A 10,055-nucleotide genomic window follows, 5' to 3' on the forward strand; every position below is an offset into this window, starting at 1 on the left:
AATAATATAGTACCTTGAACAACAATCTTGAAAAAGTCTGTTCCATCTCTGAGTTTTGTTAATGGATAGGAAAGAGTAACTACTCCCTACAAAGCAAAAAATAAAATAAAATAAAATATTGTGAATTAAGACTGTATGCCTCTAAGTTACTGCAGTACTGATAACAGCTCAAACATTTATAAGATAAAAAAGGCAGAATTTATGGAAGAAGCACAAATTGCCATTTACATTCTTAACAAAAAAAAGAAAAATCAACTGCTATAGACAGCAATAAAAACCAACATTCTTGAGATATAACAAAGGAAGTATTACATGTCAATACTATTTAGATACCACCGACTAGATGATAAACTTAAACAATAAAACAGTAGCTATGGAACTATACATGTAACTTTTATTAGTTACAAAAACAGCAAAAAATACTAGAGTTTTAGCACAAAAGCTGAAAGGCATTTGAAAAGGTAGAGATGAAAATCTTAAGAGATACAACTCCTCCAAAAATATTGGCAAAGGATTACAACATAAATATCAAAACAAAAACACAGTCAAGATATAACAGACACATATGAAGATAAATAATCTTCTGCGAAAAAAAAAATCAGCTGTACAAAGAGCATTACAAAGTTTTGAAACTGTTGTGTCCTGATTATTTGGTAATAATACAAATGCTCTATAAGATCCGATGATTTAACAATTAATCCAAAATGCTCTTTTTATTATGATGCTGAAATTACAATGAAGCAAAAATCAACAACTTCAGTGATGTTAACATCTCTTTGGAATCATCGCATCTAGTTAGAAAGATGGTATCATTAACAGTACCAAAACTGTCAGTCAAGTGCATTCTTTCACAGTATATGAAATGAAGTGCAGATATAGCACTGTTACCTTCTCAAGGATAAAACCACAAAAATTGGTCCAATAAAGAAAAATAAAATTATTGAAAACAGACTCTGTAAAATGCTTAAAAAACTACAGAAACAGCACAAAAATAGACTAAAAGGTTTCTTGTAAAAAGAGAGCATAGTAACATGTCTATAAATGCAACATTAAGAGGTCAGACAGGTAAATCACAGTGATTTTACAGTACACATATTCAGTGGGAAGCCTGACTTAAATGCTAGCAAATGCTTCTTAAACCAAATCAGGATAAAACATGCAGCAGGGAATTGTTACTCCAGAGGTCTTCCAGAGTAAAATTTGTCCTACAACGTCCTAACTGAGGAGTAATCCAAAACAAATTCAACAAGATTTTACTATCTGTTTTATAAAGAAATAATACCACTCCACAAAACCTCAACATTATTTACAAATGCTGATTTCCAAAATAATTTGATAATTTAATTTCTTTAACAAAACTCATTAGTCTTCTCTGTGAAAAGCAGGAATTTACCTGTTAAAAACAAAAAGGTTTCTCACTTGTTTTCAAAATTACAGCCTTTTTAAAAATTTCACTATATATATATATATACACAAACACATATATACACATTATAATTGTTCTTACTGAGATTGTCTTGAATTGTACTCACAAGACTACAGAATTTTTCTTGTAATAAAGTCTTTGCAATGAAACAGTCACCTCAAGAACACTCAATATTTACAGATATATTTCTTTCTTAGCAAGAAATTTCGATCTGCACCAGCACACTATTTAAAAGTGAAGTTCATTGATGCAATAGTGGCTGCTTTTTGACCATCTTTATTTTTTATTTTTCCTTTTATATCCCAGTATATTCCAAAGGGTTTTCAAATTCTGGGATCATGTTCTTTGCTATAATGTTCTGTCCCCTCCACTTTCCTTTGTATCCCAAATACCTACACTACAGTAGGTGTTAGCATAGTTCTCTTCTCCAGCTACTACCCATTTCCTCATACTGCCCCATTGCCTTCTCCACACACCTGAAACTCCTGAGCGCCAAACTTCAAAAGAACCTAGCTTAGCAAAACTTGCTCAAATTGGCTCTTCCCTCACAAATCCTGCACTGATTATTAAGCTCAGAAGCAAACTTTTTCCTAAAGGATTTTTCCAAAACCCTCGACATTCCATATGCCACCAGACACACTCTCAAACCCACCATGTACAATTGTTTGGCTGCATGTGTCTCCTTCCTTGTAAGGCCGCGCTCCCTCAGTTTCGTTCTGTAGCTGATTTGGCAGCTGATTTAAAGGTTTAGTTCAGATTTGCCACAGCAAAATGCAGATAATTATGAACTAATAGGAGAAATCATCATATTTAGTTAACATACGGCACAACTGAGGAGGTACAAACATTGCTTGTGCTGTTTCTCCACAAATTTGAAATTTGCAGTTTTCAAAGAGGTGCCAGGAAGATAAAACCATGCAGAAGAATGAAAGGACTGAGGCACACAAGTCAGACAGAAGCATCCCAAATGTTTTTTATTGCTTTTCCCAGAACACATTTCATAAAAATCCTCTTCTGCCCTTCCCTCCTTGTCAAAGCAGGGCCTGATCCCTATTTTGGCAGGTCTAGAGTGACAGCGTGCCACCACTAAGATAACTTAACATCAGTGCATCCTAAGGTTCACTTCGAGCTCAGCCTGCAGAACTGGATTTTCCTTCACATTTAATGGTGCATTAGCACCAGCATTATCAGCTCTCCAGTTGGGCTGCTTATGCCAAGATGTTTTAGTCACCTACTAATCCATGTCAGCAGCAGCATGAAGTTCTCTTAACATAAGGCAGAAGTCTGAGAAAGAGATTCTACATACTCTCCCTTTCAGATTCAGCTATAGCACTGCATGTATGCTTTAAATCATAGTCTGGTAGTAATTGCTCTGCTTTCCAAATGGAAACATATATTTTGGCAGAAACATTTTCTAATTTGTAATGCATTTTTGTCTCCTTCACCACTTTCTTCTGAACAAGAATCCCCGTTCCTCATGTCAGGGCTCCTTGAAGACATAGCTCTTCAAAGCAGGAAAGTCTATGTATTGTGCAGGTGAACAGGGGCAGGAAACTACCCCCTGAGGAATAAACCTTGTTTGCTAGCAGCAGTGGCTATTGACGTTTCCATTTGTTCCTTTACAGGACCTGAGGGAGGCTGAATCATTCTCAATCAAATCACCTCCTACACCACTCAACTGCTGCCTGCTTCCAAACAGGGCAGTTCTGTTCCTTCAGTATACCGAAGTGCACCACTCCTGGCATCAATTTGACACCACAGTGATCCAGTGCAGAGTGACAGCAGCAGAAAATTATCCTCTCTCCAGCAATATGGATAGTCTTCTGCCAGTTTCTTTCTCATAAATGGACTCAATCACAGGGTCATATAAGCACTACATTTGGAACTGAGAATATACAGCTGTGGTAGCAAAAATGTTTCTTTCGGCTACAGAAAAACATTAGATCAGTTCAGCTCGTATTTTTAAAATGTCTGTGCCATTTTTTTAAGGATTCAAGACAATTTAGGTTTTCTACAGGACCAAATTTCCTTAATTTTTCCCCCTTTAACAAATTGAAAGAAAGCCTGGGTTAATGCTGATGTCCTGATACATAAGCATCAGGGATGCCTAAAACGATTCTCAGAGCCACAGACAAAAAAAGTTAAACAGGATAGAAAAAGAACACACTCAAGAATTGACACTGCATTTTACAGAGAATACTTGCTGTAGGCATGAAAAAGTTATTTCTGCATTTCACTAGTATAGCAAGATTGTACTTGCAATCCAAAATACATTTGGGATTACTGTCAAACATAAGTGCACACTTAGTAATGATAAAAAAGACTAATTGTGTCTTGATGCTGGTAGTTGCTACAAACAACACTTTTCATAAAACTGGATATTGCATAATTTGATACAAAAGGAGAACTACTTTAGAAGTTTTTGTTACTCTGAAATCTGATCTTTAACAGGATTGGGGTGCTTATTACTATTTCTTTTAAACAAAATACCACTTAACCTCCCCCAATCCCTTCATTTTCAGAAAAACATTCTGCATATTAGTGTGTTTTTAAATTGGTCCACAGCTTATAAACTCTGGAAAGAGAAACCCCTACAAAATTTTAGTCTGATAACATAAGAGAAAGGGATAGGACTGAGAATCAATGAAGGTAATAGCAACATCCAATGAAGTTCAAGAAGGTCATAATTTTTCACTGCTTAAAAATATGTAACAGATGAACACAAAGACACACAGTTGCAGAAAGTCACCAAGTGAGATGGAATATGAAAGTGCCTTGCTAATGCAATAGGAGCTATTTCAAAGCAAAACAAATTTTTTTTTACTGGTCAGTTTACCTGAATGTATTTGTTGGTATGATCACACCCTTCTTGCAAATGTTTTAAATTCTCCTTCTGCAAATGGCTTGGTAGTGGAGCCTCAGATTGTCCTTCAATGATCTTCAGCAATTGAACAGGCATAGCTGCTTTATCTAAACAAAAATCATGAAAAGAGTCCTGAAGCTCCTCATTTTGTTCAAATTAAGAGTTACTAGAAGTTGCATTTTACTCAGAAGGGGAATATTTACTTATTTCACAACAAGATAGCTTAATTTTTTAAAACTAAGAATTTTCAGAGGGACTAGCCTCATCTCTTAGTACCACACACAGCAAGAAGAAAGTAACATTTCCTTGGCAATAGACAACCACCCAAATTACTCGATTTTTCAAACATTCAAAAACACCATAAAAGCAATAAAATATTACTTTACATATAAATAAATAGAAATACATATAAATGCAAAGGGTAATGTAACCAGTGTTAATATTTTATGTACAGAAATACAGATAAAAATCACACAAAGGCTTTGAATGACTCCTTCCCCAGCACAAGGTCACGGACAAACAGCCCATATTCAGTTTTTCCCTATAAGAAAATTTGACTGCAAGAAATTAAAACATTTTTCATTTTAACTTAAAATGAACAACAGATGCTTCTGTACAGATTGAAAATTCTTCATCAAGGAATCAAGTAAAGAAAAAATAATAAAAAAAATGAGTATCTACAGATGCTAAGCATGGAAGGCACTTGGAACAAGGTAAGAAATGTATGACTGTGTCATGTATGGTCTGCCCTCACTGTAACAAAAGTCAATGAAATAAATTACCAGTGACAGTGTTATATTGATGAGAATAGGGGAGAGGAAGAGTAGTCTATTGCAGTGAAGTTACACATAAGAGAAATAGAAAAAAGTGATCTAGCAATAAGGAGCTACTGCTGTATTTTCTCATTACATTGTCATCTCATTTCTTCTGGGGCTATCTTTGTCTTTGCAGTATAATTTTTATTTCAAGTGGGTATCTAAAAAAAGCCACAACATTATCAATCTTCTGTTTGCAGTACGTTTCAATAAAATAAGCAAAAAACTAATTCTGTTTTCTGAAAATCCAAATGGCAGTATTATAGCCACAGCCCTAATTTCAAACAGTTTTAGCAATTTTCATATGATAGTAAAGAACAGGAAAGAAAGTATTTCCTATAGTTTTGGATGGACAAAAAAAACCTTGGTAAAAAATTAAAAACTTAAAAGCTTAAACTACATTTCAGTTACAGTTCAAAAGAGTTTTTGCAGTGCAATGCAGACTGAATTCCAACAAAATATTCAGTTATAATTAAATGGAATTGGGAAACCATTGCAAAATGGAAAGACCAGTGATTCATAAGCTACAAACATAAGTCAACACATACAGCTGCAGAGAGCAAAATTAGACACGTTCTTTTAAACAGTAACTTATTCTTCAGAAAAATCAAAATTCCACCTTATTGTTACTCTAGTATCCAAAGATATCAGACTTCACTAATAACTCATTTCTCTTGTTGTGAGCAACCCCTCTTTCTCCTTTCCCATTTTCTAGGAAACTCCTCAATGCTGTTACTCTTGTCTAACAGATATAAGCAAGAAGTCACAGTCACTCATGACATATCAATAAAATACTTTGGTATGAAGATGTCTCAGCTGCAATGGCACATATAGGGGGAGTAATTTTTGTTTTTTCCTAGCTTCCAATTTACATGAGAAGGAAGAAGGCAGAAACGAAGCATTATGAACTGACCACAAACCCCATTCTCTGTCCCCCGCACTGCTCAGGGGGAGAAACTGGTAGAGAAATTAGAGTGGAGCTATGTCCAGAAAATGGGGCTTCCAGCCAGGGTCAACCTATGGCAGCACGGAGATGGGAGGTGCAGTACCAGACAGATTTCAATTTCTGCTTGAGCTGAAGCAGAAGTAAAAGCCAGCTACAAAGGTGCAGAAGCTGTTCCTGCTTTTGACTAGTGAGGTATTAAAAGTTAGAGTTTCTGTAAGATGATACTAAATGAGGCTAAAAATGCCTTTATCTATATGTTTTCAAACACACACCATGACAGCACTGTCATTAGCTTAGGATTTCAAGTCTCCAGCAAAAATGGCAACTGGAAGATTTACACAGCCTTTCAGTTCAAAGTATCTACTTCCCACTTTATTCTAGCAGACCAAGAAGCTGATCTATTCCACCTAGAAAGAATCAACTTCAAAATTAATCAGCAATATTGATCTTCACCCAGCAATTGTATAATGAGCCAGGGAGACATACAACATAACAGATTAACTATTTTTTTTTATCCTGTTTCTCTCTGTTACACTACTTGGGCAATTAAAAATAGATTTTTCTGTTTGGCTTTTTTATTTTCCCATGAAGATGTCTTAACAACACATAGCATTGTAACTAACATTCCAGCAGAAAACAAGTGGGATGTTTTTACAGATCTTAAACTCCTATATATATAAAACTAATGTCATGTGTTCTAACTGCTAATCTCTGAAGCTTTCAGATTCTTGTTCCCAGCAATTAAAAACCAAAGATATGACTATCCAGTTCTAAGAGTTATAAAAGTAAATTTCCAAAACAAACTGATAAGAGCGTTGGCTTTCAAAATCCACATGAAGATATTGTTAGTGCTGTCCTTGCTGTTCCCAACTCTCCTGGAGAGCAACTAAGTGCAAGTAAGTAAGGCTGTCAAGTACCTTTGTTGCTCTCAAAAGCCTGACTAACGCTGACAGGAATCATTCCAACTTGAGCCTAAGAAGCCCGAAAGTGGTGTCAACAGAGCTATACAGAAGGATGGATGGAAAATGCGGGAGATGGATTGTGGGTGCTGCTGCCTAATATCTGCTCCCAACAAACCTCTCCTGTAGAAAAGCAGGTTGGGTTCATGGGATGCTACAATGGATATTGAAAAAAATCCCCAAACAAAACCAACAGAGACTGCAAGAAAGGCAGACAGCAGCATGGGACACTCCTTGAAGAGGAGTGAGATACAACACATACACAGAGCAGAAAGAAGACTGTGAACTACAAATACCTTTTGCCTTCCAGTAATTAAAGTGACAAAAATTTGGAGAGTGAGCAAACAAAGAGCTTCACAACTTTAACAAAGAATTATATGAGAGGATGTAGACTGCTTAAAGTAGACTATATACCGTATATAGGATGTAACCTACAATTTAACACCGCCAGAGAGAATGCGATATGCAACACTCAAGTGAAATATAACACTGACGATGGCTATGGTCTTAACTCTTATGTGCTGCTCTGCTCTATCCTTGACATTCTGCCTACTCACTAGAAAATTGAGTCCTTTCCCTACTACCAAGAATACTTCAGTCACACACAAAAATTACATTAAGAGAATAATGTCATTTTGGGAAACAGAAGAGAATAAAACACGCGACTATGTGGACTTCTGAAGGAAACCTCATCAAAGTCTCATGAAGAATGAAGGAATAGCCAAGAGCATCAGCATCTTATTGATGTGATCAGTCACAGTGGTAGATACCTGAAGCCCCTGTGAACACAAATACTACTGAGTGCAATATTTGGGCTAATTGTGCAAAAATCAAAATGATTATGAAGTAAGTCATGCTCTAATATAAAAGCACACACCTGTGTAGACCAGCCATACATTCCTACTATATTTTATGCAATACTTTGTCGTAAAAATGAACGGCTTGAACTGAATAGACAGTACAGAACTACCACAAACCCAATCTGCCATCACAAGACAAAGCTTTTGTCATACAGCAGTCTTAATGAAATCAAGAAGACCATCAGTGAACAAAGTGTGTAGTCTGTCTGGATTTTTTTCACAAGTCTAATTTTCTAATATATTAGTTCCTTGAGAATTCTCAAGAAGTGAAAACATCATGTCGGATTAACTAAAATAGGAGGAGGAATCAAGTCAGCAGTGTGACACACCTTACTCCCTTAGCTGCAAGGCTTCAGCTTGCTCTTGATGAAGAGCTCTTATCTTTTTTGGGAAGTATGTCCTCGGCTGTTCTTACTCTTAAGAACAAGGTGATACTTAGTTTCCTTAGAATACAACTAGGTTTCTTAAGCAAACAGAATTTCCTTTATTTCAGATTAAAATTTACTTTTAATTTACTTTACTTTTACTGCAAAAGAGACTACAATCAAGCATTACCTGTGGAAAAGGGATTCTTACACAGCCATTATTATCTCATCAGTACTTCAGCTCTAGAAAGCAGCAATCCAGTGCAAAGTAGCGGCCTCGGGAGGAGCAGGCTACTCTGCAGATCTCACACTTCACACGATATGAACTAATCGCTTCAGAAAGCCAATCCACCAGTTACAAGAAGCCGAGACCTTTAGAGCCAAGACCATCAACATAACTATCAACTAAACTCCCCTTTCGGTTTACTCAGTGCCCGGAAAGAAACTTCCAAAGCCGTGGAGCACTGCGCGGGGACTCAGTTCCTGGAGCAGAGCCCGTGTGCAGGGTATCTGCGGGCCGGAGGGAAGCAAAGCCGGGCCCAGAGGCCCGCCGGTCCCGTGCGCCGCTAACCCCGTTCGTCCCTGTCCCTGTCCCTGTCCCTGTCCCTGTCCCACCTCGCCGCCGCCTGCGCCACTTCCGCCCGACCCCCGCTCCGGCCGCGCACTGCGCATGTTCGGGCGACGCGCGCATGCGCACCGGCGGCGCTGGGCACACCCCTCCTGTATGAACGGGGACGGGGACAGGGCTGGGGATGGGAGCGGGGACGGGCTGGAGCCCGCGGATGCTCTTCTGTTTTCTGGTTCTGGTTTTTTTTCATGTCTGTAAAAGATCTATTTAGCAGTTAAAACTACGGTGAAGCGAAATCATGGAAAGCTTATACATTATAGGTGAATTAAAATTATTTGGGAACATCAATTTGCACTGCAGATTAATTTAAACGGTCTTCTCCTCTTTCCTTTTTTTTGCTGTTTCTTTTTCCAGTTACTTTTTCATAAAATTTACTATTAGATTCTTAGATAAAGTAGTCTTAAGCCTAGAAGAATTGGAGGTTCTTACGCCCTGTCCTATATATAATCAAAAGAGGAAAAAAAAGCGCAGAATTTTGAGAAAAGAATACCCCAATTTTATGTGTCAACAAAACAATTGGTGTGGCAGAAATCTAGCCTGAAGCCTGTTTTTCTTTAATTTTTAATTGGAACGGGTTTTGTTTCTGAACGGTAGTCACATTCCTTTCCAGGAGGAGGCGCGGGGCAGGGTCGGGGCGGGTGAGGGAAGAGCGGTGCCGGCAAAGCGCGGGCTGGCCGTGGCTGGGCTGTCTCCGTGTCCCTGTGTCCCCGGTGTCCCCCGGGCCGCTGCAGCCCCTCCCGGCCCCGCCGGCGGCTCCCCAGCCTCCGCTCCGCTCCCAGCCCCCTGGAACGGGAGGTTCAGTGCCGGCAGCCGCTGGACCGATGTGGGCTAGCCCGTGAAACGTGGATGCCACGGCCGTGTTCAGGCGAACTTAAAAGCTGTCACCTGCAGAAGGTTAAAAAATCCCGGGGAAAAGAACACCCTGCTGCTTGCTGGCGTCTGTTGTTTAAACGGCTTTGGAAACCAGTATTCATCGTTGACAGCGACACGGGGTCCCTGAGGATTGCTGGTGTTTGGATGCTGCAAGTTGACACATGCCAAGATCCCACTGACACATGCCAAGATCCCATTTGCGGCCCTTGCCAATTCAAAATTACAGCAGTCGTGGCTCAGCATTGCAACAGTGACGCTTCTTCCTTTAGAGATTTCAGCTTTCTGTCTCCAGTACCTCAGAGACACGTCTGCTGCCAGCC

At 38.7% G+C, this 10,055-nt stretch overlaps 1 protein-coding gene across 4 annotated transcripts in view; it reads right to left on the minus strand.

Moving 5' to 3' along the window:
- The window catches only part of POT1 (protection of telomeres 1), a 60,226-nt gene extending 51,433 nt beyond the window's left edge, over window positions 1–8,793 (minus strand). For all 4 annotated transcript variants that reach the window (XM_053943708.1, XM_053943709.1, XM_053943710.1 and 1 more), the window contains exons 1-3: window positions 8,425–8,793; window positions 4,263–4,396; window positions 14–86 (exon numbers count right to left, since the gene is read on the minus strand). In XM_053943708.1, coding sequence (XP_053799683.1) covers window positions 14–86; window positions 4,263–4,385 — 196 coding nt within the window. In that variant the 5' untranslated portion in view covers window positions 4,386–4,396; window positions 8,425–8,793. The remainder of the gene's footprint in view (window positions 1–13; window positions 87–4,262; window positions 4,397–8,424) is intronic.
- Between the last annotated feature and the right edge of the window lie 1,262 nt (window positions 8,794–10,055).

Source organism: Vidua chalybeata, chromosome 5, assembly GCF_026979565.1.
Source record: "Vidua chalybeata isolate OUT-0048 chromosome 5, bVidCha1 merged haplotype, whole genome shotgun sequence".
In the NCBI taxonomy this organism is placed as follows: Eukaryota; Metazoa; Chordata; class Aves; order Passeriformes; family Viduidae; genus Vidua; species Vidua chalybeata.